The following is a 20,406-nucleotide window of genomic DNA, read 5'->3' on the forward strand; positions in this document are numbered from 1 at the left end:
TGCACCACTACAATGTTGTAGCTAAGCCACCAGTGGCTCCCACATGCCTAATCCAACTGACATTATATAATTCTCAACTGACTTTTCTATGGCATCTGACAATGTTTACCATTCCTTTTTGAAATCTTTCCCTTAGCCATCTTTGATCCCGTTATCCCTTGTGTTCCTGTTTCATTCAAGATTCCTCATTACTTTTCACTGGTTTCTTTTTTAATTCACCTCCTACCTTCATCACTGCCCATTGCAAGTCAGTTAAACACTGATGTTCTACATATGAGTTTTATCCAGGGCCATGTCCCCTTGTCACTTTATACTCTCTCCCTGAGTGATATCAACCATTGTCCTGATTTTACCCACCACCTAAACAGTGATGATTAGCAAATGAGTCTCTCTCTGGTGTAAACCTCACTCTTAAACTGTGGTCTCTATTTAGCCACTTACTAAACATTTGCCCCAGAGCTCCACAGGCACCTGAAGTTTAGAATGTCTTAAACTACCAAACCTATAATCTCAGCAACCATATTCATTCCCTAATCCCCTTGTCTTCCTCTATGCTCCTTCTTCATTAGTGACAACATCAGCTCTCAAGTGAGAGTAAAGTTCAGTCCAATGTGAGTACCCACTGGGAGCCACTACTGTGCAGGAAGTACAGAATCCAAAACAAATCACGACTCTACTATTTAAGGAAATAATTCCATGAGAAACACAGTTAAAATAATAAAATTATGTATTTTGTGTTTAATTCTATTAGAGATGTTTACAAATTTTGTGCCATATTTAAGTGCCTCTCAAATGAAGTCAAAACTTAAAACTCCTTGTGAACAGAAAATGGGCCTTATGTTTTTATTCCAAGCTTATAACAGGCACTCAGTTGCTGATGAATGGATGGACACTACAAATGAATAAAAATAAGCTTGTATTTCCATAAGACATTGAAGCAAAATGTTTCTCTATGCTTAATTTAACTTTTAACTAGAGAACTAGGTTAAACTAAAAAAAATGGACACATCACTTCAACATCCTCAGAATAATATATATTGTTAAGCAATATCCTAGATTAGTAGGTTGGCAAAGTGTTACACTAATTCTCTTTTGAGTGTCTAAGTCCTGTAAAAAGGATTTGAGAATTTCTCTGTAGTGCTACTTTAATTTTTACAGGTATTTGTATCATCTCCCAAATTAGTTTTATTGACAAATTTAATTAAAATGCAATTCATCATTCTTCTTTGATCATTAGAGGCACTAAACAAAATTAGACCTAATAATGATCTCAATCTCAACCTCCTAACGTCTATACCCCCTAGGTAACATCTAAACTATACAGGTCATGCAAATCAATGATGATTACTATTTTGTAACAAGATTATCATTAGAACCTTTCAAATCAAATAGCATTATTTCCTATTTTAACCTAAGCAAAAGAAAGGTAAAAAGAAAAACATTACATTTAGACACCCAAAAAAGACAATTCAATATGCTTGAAATGCATATCACAAGGTTACTTTCTTTGTACAAGAGAAAGTGTCAAACTATGCACATCAGCTGCCACCCTACATACAGACGTCTCTGACATGGTAATAAAATGAGAAGCCATTTCATTTAATAATGATAAAAAAGAAACATCAGTTGGTGCATATTACATGTAGCATCTAGCCCTCGTTGCCTAGCAACCAGTCCTGAATGAACTCTGCTGAGAATGAGAGGCCTAAACGAATGTACAGTTTGTGCAAGTTTCAAGGACTTGAAGAGATGTGTCAGTAGTTAATCTAAATTCTAGTTGACAATTACCATACTGAGGTGGAGGAAGAAGAACCCATCATTATTGCATAAAATCAAGCATTAACTAAAGGTGAGATTGACGTTTAGGTTTATATCTTCTGAACCAGGTTTTATACCGGAAAAAATGTGGCAATATGACTTACAAATTACAAAAACATCATGCAGGAAACAAACAGAATATTGCTGTTATAACACACATTCATTCATTCAATGAAACACATAATGAACACCTATCATGTGTCATATACTGTCCCAGCACTGGAAATAAAAATTTGAAAGTCACCTTACAAGCTCTCAAGCAGCCCATACTATAATGGAGTCATCAGAAAGTAAACAAATGATTACCACATTATAAGTTCTGTAATACACAAGTAGCCATGGGGATATTATGAAAACACATATTAAAAAACATCAGATTCAAACTGGGGGGAGTGGCCTGGGAACTAAATAGTCAGGGAAAACTTATCAGATGAGGTAACATGGGCTAAGTCTTAAAGGACAAGCAAAAATTAGTTAAGTTACTGAAATGAACGAAGGGGAGAACATTCCAGGCAGATGGAAAGATATTCTCAAGGGCAGAGAGGTCAACAACAGCAAGCTGTATTAGAGGAACTTCAGGCATTTGGTGGCACTAGAAGTTGGGGGACCAGTACTAAAAGCATCCAAAGAGACACAGCAGGCCCTTCTAGAAGGACCTCACATGCCACTCAAGAAGTTCAGACTTCCTTTGCAGTGAAATTGGGGAGACAGAGAATGATTTTAAGCCAAGGAATAATATAATTCTGGCAATCGTGTGAAATATTTTAGAGGGCAAACAGGGCAACAAGGAAAATATAGAAGAAGTTACTACAACAATAGAGATACTCAGGAGACAAAATCAAGAGATTTGGATGGGCAGGAGAGGGAGGTTGGGGAAGCAACTCAAACATGATTCAGTAACAGTGCTCTAGGAAATGCAAAAACTGTGTACAGTATTCATGCTAGTCAATCCAATGAAATGTTAGTCTGAACCATTCTCAACAACAAAACAATTATACAGAGGTTAAAAAACGTGTCTCTGGGAAGGAAAAGTTACCAGAGAGAAGAGTAAGAGAGGTGGGAAAGAGAAAGAAGTGAAAAGGAGTAAAGAAAATTAAAGAGCACTAACAGATACTAGAAATCAATATCCATCTAAGTTTCTGAATGAGAAGTAACATTCTAAGTTTTAAAAGAATAAAAAGTTGGTAGCTACACTTGTGGGGAGCACAGCATAACAGATAAACTTGTTGAAGCATAATGTTGTACACCTAAAACTAAGGCAACATTATGCTTCAACTATACTTCGATTAAAAAGGTGGGGAGGGGGGATTAGATGGGAAGTAGGGCCAATTTTCTATAACTACGTTTTTATCCATTCTCACACTTCAAACATGTGCCCAAAGTTTATTTACATCCTATCTACTGAGTTGCCCACTCTCAATAACATCCATCCTAGGGTCAGGTAAGTCAAAATATGAAGTGGGGCCCAGATTAAAATTGCTCTGGTCACTATTAATCTATTTGATCTGACTCCTTAAAATATTAAAGCCAAATCTACTTTACATGTTACAATTCAAAGGCACAATTAGCAAATGCTTGGATCAGTATCATTTTCAAATTGTTACTCATTCTTTAGCTCAGAAATCCACTGTTTTTGACATTTCTCATCTACTTTTATGATGACATTTTATCTTGCCCTAGCCTTTGGGAGAAAACAATGTAATTCTAACTAAATAATTATAGAATTGTATTTTTTAAAACAACAATCAGACAGACTTCTTGAAACATATTTTCCAGAATGTTGTGTGATTAATGGATACCATATCAGTTTTCAACCCCTGACAAATAAGCAACTGAGATTCAAAACACATAAAAATTGAGAAAGAAATCTTGTAAAGCCATACTTTGTGCTGTTTGATACAACAGCAGGATCCTGATCTCCTTTCATTCTCAATGAATTCTGTCTAACTGAGCTCTGTGCAAAGGTAAATCCCAAAGACATTAATATACACATTTATACCTAAGACAAATATGTCAATTATGACAAGCGTTTAATTCACCAATATGTACTACTTGGATTTACTGAAAGCATTTCCTATTTTTCTTTTACTTCTCAAGCTTTACTTCTGATTTGAACATTTTGCCTTTTGTCTGTTAGAAGCAACAGAAAGAGGAGTAAAATCTTGAAACAGAAATAGGTTGTGAAGAGACAAACAGAGATCAAAATGGAATAAATTAGGGTGATTCAGGGTTGTTGAATGAACTTGGGAAGTGTGGGAGGGAGGGAGGAAAGAAGTCACATACAAACAGGTTGTTTAGAACAGAAGCGGGCTGAGCCATAGTTATGTTATTGGCATTAAATTCAAGAACTAAACTCTCTCAAAACAGGTTAATTGAAGAGAACTGGCAATTCTGGTAACCAGTGCAAGCAGCAAGAAATTGGCCCTCAAACTTACTTTGTAATTCATGACATGTTTTGTTTCTATCGTTGGAAGGGAAGGGAAAGCATGTGCTGTCAACATGTGAATTCCACACAATCTAAGATAGCACAGTGATATATAGCCATTTAATAAAAACTTTGTCCCTCTATATTTAGGTCCCTTGGACACACTCAAAAAGAAAAAAAAAAGAATAAAAAGATTTGCCTACATAAAACTTGAAAACATAGGTATGATGGATAATGCACCATTTTCAAAAACCTTCAAGAAAAAAATGTAATAACAAATACACCTCAGAATTACTATCCTTTACATCTAAAATACGTAAGATCAAATAAAATCAGGAGATTCGAACAACACATGAACAAATATACAAATAGTTAATTCTACTCCAAAATGAAAATGGATAATAAAATGTTTTAGGATCATTCTTACTAAGAATCAATGAAATGTACTTGGTCACAATAGTATCCTCTGTGATTAACTATTAAATTAGCAATGGTTTTAGTTGTCCTCTCTTCTTCAGGGTACAGTAAAATGGGCGATCTTGTATAATATAAAAATATAAGCAGAATAAGGTTTTTGAAAAGTACATATACTTAAATCTTTAAAATGGTTCATATGCCTTGACAAAGTAATTGCACTTCTGAGAACCTATGCTAAGAAAATGATAAAAAATACAGACAAAGATTAACATATGGCATTTTTTACACTAGTGAAAAGAACTGGAAATGATCTAAATGCCCCCAAAAGGATGAATAAACTACAGTACAGTCATACAATAAAATAGCATGCAATCACTAAAAATAATGTTTTTGAAGAGAGGCTAATAACAGAAAAGTCTTGCATTTATTTTAAAATGAAAAAAAACCAGCAAATTTAAAGTATAATTTCAACACTAGGTTCCAAAACAGCACAGAAGGAAGTATTACTTCTGAGTGGTAATGATGGGTTTTTCCTTTCCCTTTCCTGTACTTTCTAATTTTTTAAAAAATAATGAGAATATATTATTCTTGTATTTAGAAAACAAATCCTTCCTATTTCATCTATCCCCAATAAAATTGTGGGGGGTCCCAGAAGTATGCTTTCACTTTGCATGTAAATAGCTCATTCCGTTGAGATCTTTCTGTAGTTAGTCACCTCTGCTTGTTTTAACTTCAACTTATCAACTAGTTCTACATACTTTCATGGAATTAAAAAGCTTCGAACAGACCCCAAAGTCAAGGGTAGCAAGTGTATTATATTAAGAACTTCAACTTGCATCACAGAATTAAAGCAAGGAACAAAAACTGTTAAGTTTTTAGTAACTGAACGGGTTTTAATCACTTTAATACACTTTGCCCACTTTGATGCACTTGCAATCATAAGCGTAAGAAGGGTTATGTCATCTTATTACCTGAGATGGTTAAGCAGAGGCTGAAGTCTCTCATCTGACTGCACAGCAGGCAAGGACCTGGCTGTTAACTAAAAGCAGAGAACAGCGTTAGTAAAAACGGCAAAGATCAATTACTGAACACATCTGAACGCTAAATGCAAAATGGGGAGAGGGGGTACTTAAAATGTAAGCACCATTTTTTTCTTTTTTAAATTAAAGAATTGCACAGTTATCGCTTCTCGGCCTTTTGGCTAAGATCAAGTGAAGAATTGCACAGAAAGCTGACACATGTGAGTAAAGCTAACTACATGGCCCTAAGTTTTGCAGGGTAGGTCACTGAGTTTAGAAGTAAAGAAAAAAGAGGTAAAGCAAAAAGAATAACGGAAGAATATCTTGAGAACATCTTTTCATGAGTTCATGAGAAAACTTCTAGTTATAAAAATATTATCTTTGTAGGTGCACCTGGGTGGCTCAGTCAGTTAAGCGTCTGACTTTGGCTCGGGTTGTGATCTTGTGGTTCATGAGTTTGAGCCCTGCATTGGGCTCTGCGCTGACAGCTCAGAGCCTGGAGCCTGCTTCGGATTCTGTGTCTCCCTCTCTCTCTGCCCCTGCCCCACTTGCACTCTCTCTCTCTCTCTCTCTCTCTCAAAAATAAACAAACATTAAAAAATTAAAAAATATACATACATTATCTTTGTAAATAAAAATGGAAAAACTTCTAAATTTACAGCAACCAACCTTGTAGCACTGAATCGTGGGATGATGAAGAAACTGGGGAGAGGAACTTTCATTTATAGCTAAGCCACTGTGAAATTGGTTACATGCAGAATTGGTTACACACACACACACACACACACACACACACACACACACACACACACACACTCTTTTTCTCTCTCTCTACCATGTACTCCTTCATTCTGATAACCACATTACTATAAGAAACCAAGAATATCTTTTAAACACACAGAAGCAACTCAAAAGTATTTAATATTGACAACTGACACCAAAATGATCTAGAAAAGAAAATGTAAGATTCAAAGCCTTATTGTTAAATATTATACCTCAGGTTGAAAGTGTATCATGAAAATGTGAGCCTCTGCTATACTTTATTGCAATATGAATTATATCTCTATGTATCTCTCATTCCTTTCTGTTCTTAAAAGAAAGCCCTCTTATACTATATGAATTTAACTCCCCCAAAGTAAAAACATTCATCCAAAGCAACCAGAGAGCCTGAAGTAAGTAGCCTTAATAAAACACCAAAACAAAAGTAAAAGATTTCTTCTAGATCCTATTATGTCAATATAGATATTGAAATGTACCAGTGAATTATTTGACAGTTCACAAAACAGAACCTTCCTTAAGGCAAACGACAAACTGAAAGATAGCCTTTGCTTTTATATAGGGTATCCTTTCTAATTATTTCATACATTAATTAAAATGTTCTAAAAACAAAACACATTTAACTCATAACACCTAACTTTCAGTATTATACAAGTAAAATAAAATCACTTTTAAAACATCTAATATATACCATGCTTGTGGGGAAAAAATGTTGACCAAAATGCCACATGTGAAGTCATTCTAATTAAATCATCTAATTAATAATAATGGAGAGACATTCCCACTTTGGGACAAGAGTTAACACGAGTCAACAGTCATCAACTAATTTAAAATAAAGTGAGACCGTCTGCTGCAAATTTAGCATAGACAAAAGACTCTCAGTATCTCTAAGAAATGTTAAATCTATACTTCATGACATAAAATGTATGTTTTATAAGGTTTTATAAACAAAACACTTTTGGGGCACCTGAATGGCTCAGTCAGCTAAGCATCCAACTCTTTTTTTGTTTTTGTTTTTTCATTTAAAAAAACACAGCAGAGAGCCTGATGGCAAGGCTCAAACTCATGAACCACGAGATTATGACCAGAGCCGAAATCGAACGCTTAACCGACTAAGCCACCCAGGCACCCCACATCCCATTCTTGACTTCAGCTCAGGTCATGATCTCACAGTTTGTGAGTTCAAGCCCCACATTGGGCTCTGCACTGAGAGTGTGGAGCCTGCTTGAGATTCTCTTTTTCTGCTCTTCCCCAAGTGTGTACTCGCTCTCTCTCAAAATAAATTAACTTAAAAAGAGCCAAAACTTTATAAACATAACACCTTAATACACACGATATCTGCTAGTGTCAAATCCCTTAATAAAATATCATCTAAGAGACTGCATGGCTCAGAACCAGAGTTATGCTCAAAAAAGAAAATTTATCTAGATATTTCAAAAGTGAATTTTCTGAAAACAGATGGAGAAGACAGACTGGGCTTTTTCAGTTACTTCTGTCAATCTACATAGCATGCTTTCTAACTGCATGCTATGCAGAAACTGTCTTTTCTAAATGAAAGCAAACAAAAACACTCCAGTAACTGCAATATATTTCAAAATATATTGTTCATTCCATACAGAGAAAATTTCTCAACTCAATGCTATCATAATCTTAGCCTTCATTTCCTTTTTCCTAAACTATTAATACATCTCCACTCACTGTTGTTTCTGCTTCCACTCTTGCCTCTTCCCTAATTTATTCTCCACACAAAGGCCAAATTGAAATTTTCAAAATGAAAGTTAACCATTCCCCTCATTAGGCTGAAGTTATTACACCTGCTCTTTCATTAGACATTCTAAAATGTCCTGTTGAGCCACACTGCTGAAACACTGGGCACAGGATGAGTGTGACTGACGACAAGCACACTTCAGAGATACTGCAGGTTCCGTTCCAGACTAACATAATAAAGCAAATATTGCAAAAAAAAAAGTGAATCAAGTAGATTGTCTGGTTTCCCAGTGCACATAAAAGTTATATTTACACTATATTGTAGCCTATTAAGTATGCATGGCATTACGTCTAAAAAAAATGTACTTACTTTAGAAGTACTTTACTGCTAAAAAATACTAACCATCCTCTGAGCTTTCAGCAAGTCACAATCTTTTTGCTGGTAGAGGGTCTCACCTTAATGTAGATGGCAGCTGCCTGATCCAGGGTAGTGTCTGCTGAAGGATGAGGTGGCTGTGGCAATTTCTTAAAATAAAAGAGAAGTCTGCCACATCCATTAACTCTTCCTTTCAGGAATGATTTCTCTGTAGCACACAATGCTGTTTGATAGCATTATACCCACAGAAGTTCTAGGGTCAATCGTCTAAAACCCTGCCGCTGCTTCCTCAACTAAGTTTATGTCATGTTCTAAATCCTATGTTGTCATTTCAACCATCTTCACAGCATCTTTACCAGTACCTTCCATTTCAAGAAACCACTTTCTGTGCTCATCCATAAGAAGTAGCTCCTCGTTTGTTCAAGTTTGATCATGAGCTTGCAGCAATTCAAGCGCATCTTCAGGCTCCACTTCTAAGTCTAGTTTTCCTGCTATTTCCAACACATCTGCAGCTACTTCCTCCACTGAAGTCTTGAACCCCTGAAGTCATCCATGAGGGTTGGAATCAACTCCTCCAAAATTCCTATTAATGTTGATATTTTGACCTCTTCCCATGAATCACAAATGTTCTTAATGGCATCTAGAATGTTGAATCCTGTCTGGGTTTTCAATTTACTTTCCCAGAACCATCAGAGGAATCACTATGTATGGCAGCTACAATGTCACAAAATACATTTCTTAATTAATAAGACTTGAATGTTGAAGTTACTCCTTATATATTGTATTGGCAGGCATGAAAACATTAATCTTGTTCTATATCTCCGTCAGAGCTCTTGGGTGAGCATTGTCAATGAGCAGCAATATTTTGAAAGGAATCTTTTTTTCTGAGCAGGAGGTCTCAACAGTGGACTTAAAATATTCAGTAAACCATGCTGTATACAAATGAGCCATCACTCAGGCTTTGTTGTTCCATTTACAGAGCACAAGGAGAGTAGATGTAACATAATTCTAAAGAGTCCTAGAATTTTCGAAATGATAAAGAAAGAGCATTGGCTTCACCTTAAAGCCACCAGTTGCCTTAAGGCCTAATAAAAGAGTTAGCCTGTCCTTGGAAGCTTTGAAGCCTGACACTGACTTCTCCTCTCTAGCTATGAAAGTCCTAGATGGCATCTTTTTCCAATATAAGGCTGTTTCATCTACATCGGAAATCTGTTGTTTAGTGGAGCCACCTTCATTAGTTATCTTGGCTAGATCTTCTGGATAACTTGCTGCAGCTTCTACATCAGCACCTGCTGTTTCATTTTGCACTTTGATGCTATAGAGACAGCATAGTTCCTTGAACCCCTGAAACAACCTCTGGGAGCTTCAAACTTTTCTTCTGCAGCTTCCTCACCTCTGTCAGCCTTCACAGAATTAAAGAGAGTTAGAGCTTTGCACTGGATTAGCTTTGGCTTAAGGGAATGTTATGGCTGAGTCAGTCTTCTATCCAGATCATAAAAACTTTCTCCATACAGCAATAAAGCTGTTTTGCTTTTATCATTCATGTGTTCACTGGAGTAGCACCTTTAATTTCCTTTGAGAACTTTTCCTTTGTATTCACAACTTGACTGGTACAAGAGGCCTAGCTTTAGGCCCATCTCAGTTTTTAACATGCCCTTCTCACAAAGCTTATTTCTTTAAAGTGAGAGACAAGTGAACACTTGTCTCATCTGAACACTTGTAGACCATTTTAGAATTGTCAACTGGCCTAACTTCAAGATTGTTACACATCTCAGGGAACAGGAAGGTCCAAGGGGAGAGAGAGACAGGGGAATGCGTGGTTGGTCAAACACAACACAGAAAACGTTTACCAATTAAGTTTACTATCTTCTGTGGGCACAACTTGTGGTGCCCCAAAACAATTACAATGGTACCATCAAATATCACCAATCATAGATCATCATAACAAATATAATGATAACGAAAATGTTTGAAACATTGGCAGAATTACCAAAAAGTAACATAGAGACAAAGTGAGCTAATGTAATTTGAAAAATGGCACCGATAGACTGGCTCAATGCAAGGTTGCCACAAACCTTCAATTTATAAAAAAAAAACGCAGTATCTGCAAAGCACAATAAAAGAAGGTATGCCTGTATACAGTTTCTGCCAATTGCACAAGACACAACGGGAGCATATCAGGTAGAAATCTGCCATAGCTCCAGTTTCTGGAACACATATACTTAATGATTTGACTCCCATCTCACCCCTTCCCATTCCCTACAACTTATTTTCAAACGTCTTAATCACTGACAAGAATAATTCCTCAATCACTGGTCAATGCTCTGAGTAAAATTATTTCAAGGAAGATTTTGAATCTTCCAAAGGTTTTTGCTTTCAACTTTTAAAACAATTAGCATTTTCAAAAAGAGCATGTATCTCTTCATGGTAAGCAGATGAGGTTATAAAGCTCTTTCCAAAGCTCTTTAAAGCCATCTGCTGACCTTTTGCTGACAGAACATAAACCTCATTTTAGGGACTGCTGGCTCCATCATTTCTTCTGAAATTTCTTTCTGAGCCTAAGTAGCTATGAGTTCATTACCTGGACTATGAGGGGCACTGCATCCCCAGCACTGGCATAACAGATATTTAATAAATATTAATGTGTCACAAATCCAAAAACTTCCAAGTGTATAACTCCATGCAAATATATCCATATCTACATCTCATGGTTAAAGCTTTTCAAATTCATGCTTTGAGCAAAACTAAATCTAAATCAAAACTGAATCACAACTGTCAGCCTTACAAAAAAGCAATACACTATCATAAAGATTTTCAACATTAAAAACTTTTCTCTATAACATGAAATGAATAATTGTCTAGTTTAAATAGGCTTTGGTTTGCACATTTTGTTTGTTGTTTTTAATTAAAAAAAAATACAGCAATGTCCTTGACATGTAACAATGAAAGAGAAGGAAGATCTAGCACAGTTTATATCTGTGATGGCTAAATGGGCTGTTTGAGGTGGGGATGTTTCATGGGAACCATAAAAAAAAGTTGGCATACATAACATATACTTTATTTCTTATTACTATTGAGAGGTTGGGGTGAGCTGTCAGAATGTCCTTTCATTATTAAGAATGCATCTAGTAAACTGAATTAACTAATGCAAGGCTTGTGTGGTTTTTAGACAAGTATAACAGATTACTGATTCTTTTTTTTTTTTTTAACATTTATTTATTTTGAAAGAGGGAGAGCACTGGAGCAGGGGAGGGGCAGAGAGAGAATCCCAAGAAAGCTCTGCACGGCCAGTGCAGACCCCAACGCTGGCCGAACCCACAAACCATGAGTTCATGACCTGAGCCAAAGTCAGATGCTTAACTGACTGAGCCATCCAGGTGCCCCAAGATTACGGATTCTTAAAAAAATGTCATTTTAACGGTCAGTATCACTGAGTGTATCTAGCATTTTGCACTATATGTAAGTACAAAAAATAAGGGATTCTGCCATCTAATAACTCTCCTTTTAAAAATGTTTTAAATGTTTTATTTATTTTAAGAGAGAGTGACAGCATGTGTGCATGCATGCACGCACGCAAGTGGGAGGAGGGGGAGGGGTGAGAGACAGGGAGAGAGAGAATCCCAAGCAGGCTCAGTGCTGTCAGCACAGAGCCCAATGCAGAGCTAGATACAACAAACTGTGAGATCATGACTTGAACCAAAATCCAGAGTCAGATGTTTAAACAACAGAGCCATTCAGGTACCCCTAACAATTCTCCTTTTAATGCCAATAAATACCACATAGATTCAAAGGTACAAAACACAAGAGAAAGTCTGCAGGCATGTGGTCCAACTTTGTCACTATACTTCTGAGGAAACCAGGATCTATTTTTTGTTTTTTTAATGTTTATTTATTTTTGACAGAGAGAGAGAGACAGAGAGAGAGACAGACAGAGACAGAGCACTAGTGGGGGAGGAGCAAAGAGAGAGGGAGGCACAGAATCTGAAGCAGGCCCCAGGTTCTGAGCTATCAGCACAAAAGCCCAGCATGGGGCTCGAACCCACACACTGTGAGTGAGATCATGACCTGAGCCAAAGTCGGATGCTTAACCAACTGAGCCACCCAGGTGACCCGGAAACTGGGTTCTTTAGACCATAAGCAGCTAGCTACCGCACTCATGTAGAACCTGTGCTAGCTCCTGAAATCAGCATCTACACGGTAGACAGCACTCTCCACGATTCCCAGCAAATCACACTACAGCTGTAAAGCAGTCAAAGGCCCTTGCCTGATCCCAGTGTGATTCTGTCTCCTCTTATTTCCTTCACTTTTCAGAACAGGGCAGTGCTCTTCAAGAACCACCAACCCATAAACTTTCAGTCTTGAAGATTCCCAAATTTTGCACTGAAGGCTCCTTAGCATTATTTGCAACTTGGCTCAAATGTAACTTCCGCCCACAGGCCTTCCCTAATCACTGGTGGTAAAGCAGCACCCTCTCTGCAGGTATCGTTACTCAGTCATCTCACAACATTCATCACTATCTGAAATTGTGCTTGTCTTTCTCTTACTTGTGTCTTTCTCTTCCCAAAAGAATATAAACTCTGTCTATTCTGTCTTGCCCCCCACTTTTCCCCCACTGCTTAAAACGGCATATGGTGTGGCATACAGTAGGCACTCAATAAATACTGTAGAGAAGATGAAAGATTCACCTCGCTCAAACATTTCCAATGGAACCATGAGCTTAGAAAAGTCTCCCCTAGACACTGGCCTTTTTGGTGTTGCCTTTCTCAAGTTTTCGTAAGTAAATATGACCTATCAACTAGAGGGACCACACACATTTCTCTTTTCATTTCTAGCTGACTGGAGTATCTTAAGTCCTCCTTTTACAACGAGGGGAAGCACTCAATGCAGTTGAAACTATAGCTCCCTATTTCAAAGGAAACAAGTAGCCCAAAAACACTAGTCCAGGGGCACCTGGGTGGCTCAGTTGGTTAAGCGTTCGACTTTGCGCAGGTCATATTTTCGTGGTCAGTGAGTTCCAGCCCCGCATCGGACTCTGTGCTGACAGCTCAGAGCCTGGAGCCTGCTTCAGATTCTGTGTCTCCCTCTCCCTGCTCCTCCCCTGCCTGCACTCTGTGTCTCTTTCTCTCTCAAAAATAACATTAAAAAATTTAAAAAAAAAATAAATAAATAAACCAGTCCAAAAAAAACAAAACAAAACAAAAAACCAGTCCAAAACTCAAATTATGGATATACTATAACAGTAATCTAAATCTAAATACTAAAAAGTAATCACAACATAGTTCCTTCCTTCTAATCTATGTCTTTTGATGTGGGTTTTTTTTTTGTTTTGTTTTGGTCATTCAGTAATAGCTACAAATAAAACAAAAATGTCTACTAAAATATAATTTTCCCAACAATACTGAAAGTTTAAAACATACATCAAAGTTAAAAGTCTTCTACAGTGAACACCCATTAAAAAACCATAACCTGGCAAGACACATCCGTTTCAAAAATTTACAGAAAATGAGTCAGGAACAGTGTACAAGTGATTCTATTCAAATACAGCTCACTTAGATGTAAAAAAAAAAAAAAAAAAAGTCCTTTGTCATTTATGTAAATTGTTACATAATGAAGGAGCTATGTTAAACAATTTTCAAGATACTATTGTTAACTATTTAACTATTGTTAAATGGGATGCACTTCCTGGTAGAGAAGTTATTTTGAAAGGAGTCTTAAAACACTTCCAGCTCAAAAGGACACAAAGTTGCAAGAAAATTTAAATTCAAATAGCAATTAGAAGATTAATCTACTCAAGGATGGAAACCATAGATATAAAGCATGCTTGGCTCTCCTATCTTTTCAAGAGTAAGGCAAACACACAAATATTTTCTTCTGAGACTTTCCACTCCAATCAGATCAGCATGGAAAGAGTAATTTTTAGAATTATGATCCTGGAGTTAAGTACATGCATACATTTATTCTGCATACATTTGTGTTTGAAACAGTTCAAGAGAGGAAAGTAAGGCTGAGTGATTTTCTAGCAGTATGAGGAACTGTTTGTAGGTGAGTGATCCAGGTATCTAAGATAAAGAATCCAACTATGATAGAAACAGTGGCAAGGAAGTGGAAAGGAAGACATGAATGTGAGAAGTATGAAGGAGGTATACTCCGCATAATTTTATGCCTAAAACAGAAGCATATGCTATAGAGGACATCTAGGCAGGTAGATTACTCTATTAACTGCAACATAGTAGCTATAGGAAGAGGAGGTTGGGAAGAAGAAAGGCAATCAAGTGTTTTGGCATGCTGAATTTGAGGTGCTTCTGAATACCCAAGTGGCAACTGAATATGTGGAGCTAGAGCCCAGGAGAGGATATGGTGTTAAAGATATAAATTTAGGTGTTATCAGCAAGTAAGTCACAGGTAAAATCATGGACTGGCAAAAAAAGCCAGGGATTACACATAAAGCGTGATGTCCAACTGTTATTCACGAGTAGGGTTATAGAGCCCAGTGTGGAGGGTTCATTCCAAGCTACATCCAGGAAAGAGGACTGACTGCCAATATCTGCTCTGGATATGGAATGGGAAATTAGAGGTTATCTGCCTGGTGTGGGCTATCCCTAGTGGGAGTAATCAGAAAAATAAGGAATTTTGCCAATAGACTTAAAGTTTATAACACTGATTCTGAGAAATTACAGATTTACTAGAAAGAGGGAGAGAAAGAAAGACAATACAACCAACAGCTCCTTTAACTCTTTCAATAAACACCTGGAATAAATGAATTACAGTTTGTAAATGAAAATGTTCCCTAAGGAAAGCATTCTGCCTCCAGCTGTGAAGCTGTTGCTCTTAACATGTTAAAGGAGACTGTGCTATCAGCCAGTCGTTATTTTGAAGCAGAATTTTTAAAGGGCCCTGTAGAAAGGGGAAAAAGAAATCATGATTTTCTTCTTCAAATGATGGGCATGAAGGGAAGGAGCAAAAATACACAAGGAGCTAAACTACATAGGTAAATACGGTACATGATTCTTTAAGAGTCAATAGACATTTCAAAAACAAAGGTGACTCAATCAGTTGAAAATGAAGAACAAAAGGGTGGCTTCATTTTAAAATAATAAATCCCTTCTTTCTGAACGACTAGCCCAACACTGGCTAAATTAAAACACATAAAAATGACAAGAAAACAATGCTCACTTGGAAAATATTGCTCAATTTTGTTCTCTGGGGTTTTACCCTCTACCACTGATTTCACCTTCCTTACAAAACTCAAGAGGAATGACAATATGCACTAATATCAAAGTTGTACCTTAAAAGAACTCCAAGATAGGTAATCAGCACGAGTTAGACCTTTCCTTTCATACAATCTTGTTCTGCTCAAAGAGGCAGAATAGTACTTACTCTCTCTTCCAGTGATATTAGGGCAGTGGCATTTATATATATCCACAAATGACAAAGACACCAAATTTAGTGTTTTTTGTTCTGGTTTGGTTTTTTACTTTTTTACTTTTAATAGACTTTATTTTCACAGCAATTTTAGGTTCATAGCAAAACTGAGAGGAAGATATAGAGATTTACCATGTACTCATCTGTATAACCTCCCCCATTACCAACATCCCCCATGAAACTGGCACAGTTACTACAACTGACGAATCTATGTTGACAAACCCAAAGTCCATAGTTTACATTACGGTTCACTCTCCGTGCTATACATTCTATGGTTTTGGACAAATATATAATACATGTATCACCACTTTAGTGTCATACAGAACAGTTTCAATGCCCTAAAAATCCTCTGTGCTCCACCCATTCATCCCTTCCTTTCCTCTCCCCTCTCCTCCCCAATGCCTGGCAATCACTTATCTTTCTACTCTGCTGTCTCCTTAGTTTTGCCTTTGCTAGAACACTGTAGGGGCCACAGGCAGACCACCCCAAGATGGGCCACTTGGACATAAACATTATGTTGAGTTCAAAACAATCAAAACCCAGCAGATTCAGGAAAAGCTCTTTACTTCCCCTTCAACTGCCTGCGTATACTAGAAAGAGAGTTATTAACAGTGATTCCTCTTTACCTAAGAAACTTCCCTACCTAACAGGGCAACCTTAGTTTTGCAAACATCTCCTCAACTTCCTGCTAATGGTTTCCTCCCCTATGTGTCTTCAGACCATATCCATCTCCTTAGGTCATACAAGCAGTGCGTTGTCACGCTGTCTTCAGAATTTCCACGTCCATATCGATTCCCCATACATATGCTATTAACTTGAATTTTCCCCCATTGATCTGTCTCATATCAGAAGGACCCAGAGGGAAAGAAATCCTTCCTCCCCAACAATATCACATAGTTGGAATCAGAGAGTATGTAGCCTTTTCAGATTGGATTCTTTCACTTAGCAATATGATTTTAAGATTCTTCCATGTCTTTTCATGGTTTGATAGCTCACTTCTTTTTAGCATTCCATCATCTGGATGTACCATGGTTTACTTATCTATTCACCACCTGAAGGATGTCTTGGTTGCTTCCAACTTTTGGCCATTATGAATACAGCTGCTATAAACATCCACGTGCAGGTTTTGTGTGGACACAAGTTTTAAACAGGTGTGTTTTTAAATTAAGAACAAGTGGGAATGCTTTTCAAAATGCCTTCATAGTCTCATTTCATACAAGATTTGAGATGGCTTCCACTGCACCTTACTTCACCCACGAATACCAACTCAAAATCTAGAATACTAACACTTTTCTAAATTGAAGATGCATATATTATGCTTATACCTCAATTCTAAGAGATAAAAATTTATAGGTTGAAAAAACTTTTTTGAAATCTAAAGGCAACAATTTATTTAAATGGAGGCCTTACAGCAACAAAAGATATAGCTCTAGAGAGCACAGGTTGCTGAACAGAACTATCACTTTTATTACTGGGACCAAGGCAGATGCCAAGTAAAATTAACTTTTAGAAGCAGCTGCTCTTTTAACTTCATTGATGTTAACCAATGGAAAATCCTGTTCTTTTTGAACTCCATTTTCTTATAATAGCAATGGATCCCAATTACAAATCCCAAACTGTGAGAACCCACATTATATTCCCCCTTCCTCCTGGAACCAAGTTTGTTGCCCAGTTTCATGTTCCCCTTTGGCTGCCTGAGATGCTGTTCATCACTAATCCTAACACTCTAGTGCTCAGATGCCCACAGTACTTTCTGGTTTTCACTGGGCTCACACACACATTATCTTACTTGATCTTCAAAACAGACTTGGTTTCATCAGTACAATGCTTCAGTACATGAAAATTTCCCTATCAGGTAGCCTCAAACATGATTTTCAATATGTAGGCTCTAAAAACCAACCAACAACCTTGTCAAGCAAAACGCATAGATTTCATTTGAGCTCTAAACATGCCCAAGTAGTTTAATTGCCAAAGAATATTAAACAGCGCAGAGTTAACAAGATATTTCCAGTTCAGGGGTCTGGATGATATGAAGAACTGAGAGAGTAAACCTGGGAATAACGCAAGCAGACATCCCAGTGCTGATTTTTTATCATGAAACCTATGGTGTGAAAAGAAGCTTGTTATTCAGAGGCTAACCTAAGCACCTTACTGATGCTCTACATCACTTAGAAATGTAAAACAATTGCTTGAGCAAGGAAAAAAAGGTATTAAGAGATATGCAGTGATAAATGTACATGGATCACTGGATTTTCTTCCATAAAGTAAAACACCTATAAAACCATTTTACTTCTAAAATACTCCAATAATTTTGGTTCAAAATTCTCAAGCTACTATAGCAAGCAGTTTCACAATTAGACTTCTCACAAGCCAAACAAAGATCTGGCAAGTGGAATTTGACACACTTTGTTTTTCATGTTGGCACCCAAGAGATAATGCATTGTCAAACTTCTGTTTGTCTTCTTAAAGGACTGCTCTTGTGGAGGCAACAGCAAACACAGCCAGCTCTCCTCATGTTTTTACTACATGCAGGGCATTTTCTTAGAAGTTCTATACAGACTGTTATCCTCACAATATCCCTAAAAGTGATATTATCCCCAAGGCACATGAGGGCTTCATAAACTGTTCAGCCAAAGACACCTGGAACACCCAAGTAAAGGGAACAGGTGACCTCTGTGTCCTAAGCACCAAATTTTTTTCAGCCTCATGTATTTGTCTTACATACTCATCCAAAATTTGCATTTGATTCTAGAACCTGTCCTTCTTGGTTTTACTATAGAGATGTTTACTTTACCATTGAGTAAAACAGTACCATTACTGTCCTAAATATACTTTTTACATTCCCTAATATATCTAGTCCTAAATATTTGGCCATCCTAAAGCTTTAGAAAACATAATATACCACATCTATACTCTTTACAGCTTCCCTGAGAGAAATCTCCAGTGCTACATTTGCGATAGGGAAGTCAGCTGAGAGGATTCTGGCCCCTGCTGGATTTCACTGGCCACATTCTCTCTCATTTTGTATAAGTACCACAATTACACAGAGGCAGAACTGACATTTGTTCAGCCATAAATCTTTATATGCAAAGACTCTAAAAATCACTTAAGTTCCTAAGTTTTTCATTCATTTAATAAATTTGTGAGGCAGTAACAGAAGTTCTAAAGTTCCTTATTCATTACATTTTCATTCATCATTTCTGTCTCCCAAAACATCTATACCATATTTAGTTAAATTTACCCCTCAAATTCCCATTTAATGTAAGAAATATACTTATCTGGGTTTTCCACAACCAAACTGTTCCTTTTCTGTTTGTTATTTGTAACCATGAATCTTAGGCAAAATATTATGTGGAAGTTTTTCATAAAGCTTCCTAAATATGCACATAAATTGTACTATATGCACTGAAATTGCCAACTGCATCTATAGGCTTCTAGTAAATGTTTAAAAGACTGCCCAGACAGAAGAGTGGCTTTCATAGTGCATGCTATTTATCTTCTTTAAGTAGTACAGTCCACAATTCTTTAAGTTCCTGCTGAGTCTGTTTCCTGGTATAAATGGCAGACATAAGCTACACATTACATTGGCAATCTTATCTCCATTCTAAATATTACTAAACAATGTACCACTGCTGATACTGGAAATTTTAATTAAACATAATCCATTCTGCACTACACTTACATACTTAAATTTATTAAATAATCTAAAACTAATGTCAAAGGGTCTACAATTATGTTTATTAGTAAAGTGGAGACACACACAAAAGATATGTATGTCTAAGTACATATTTTAATTTTCTACAAGAATTCTTTTTCCGTTGACATGGACTTTTACTAACACTTGGAAGTAGAGATAGAGCAATAGGGAGTGTAGTAAAGGGGGTGGATAGTATCTATCAAAATAGCACCAGCATTCTTCACAGAGCTAGAACAAACAATCCTAAAATTTGTATGGAACCAGAAAAGACCCCGAATAGCCAAATTAATCTTGAAAAAGAAAACCAAAGCAGGAGGCATCACAATCCCGGACTTCAAACTGTATTACAAAGCTGTATTCATCAAGACAGTATGGTACTGGCACAAGAACAGATACTCAGATCAATGAAACAGAATAGAGAACCCAGAAATGGACCCACAAACATATGGCCAACTAATCTTTAACAAATCAGGAAAAGACTATCCAATGGAATAAAGACAGTCTCTTCAGCAAGTGGTGCTGGGAAAACTGGACAGCGACATGCAGAAAAGGAACCTGGACCACTTTCTTACACCACACACAAAAGTAAACTCAAAATGGATAAAAGACCTAAATGTAAGACAGGAAGCCATCAAAATCCTCAAGGAGAAAGCAGGCAAAAACCTCTTTGATCTTGGCTGCAGCAACTTCTTACTCAACACGTCTCCGGAGGCAAGGGAAACAAAAGTAAAAATGAACTACTGGCACC

General features: G+C 36.9%; 1 protein-coding gene across 1 annotated transcript in view; it reads right to left on the reverse strand.

Moving 5' to 3' along the window:
• The window catches only part of PRIM2 (DNA primase subunit 2), a 353,134-nt gene that overhangs the window by 166,177 nt on the left and 166,551 nt on the right, over positions 1-20,406 (reverse strand). The window contains exon 8 of the mRNA XM_019457515.2: positions 5,632-5,699. Within this exon, the coding sequence (XP_019313060.1) occupies positions 5,632-5,699 (68 nt within the window). The remainder of the gene's footprint in view (positions 1-5,631; positions 5,700-20,406) is intronic.

The sequence above is a fragment of the Panthera pardus genome, unplaced genomic scaffold, assembly GCF_024362965.1.
Source record: "Panthera pardus isolate Hobbes unplaced genomic scaffold, ASM2436296v1 HiC_scaffold_17, whole genome shotgun sequence".
NCBI lineage: Eukaryota > Metazoa > Chordata > Mammalia > Carnivora > Felidae > Panthera > Panthera pardus.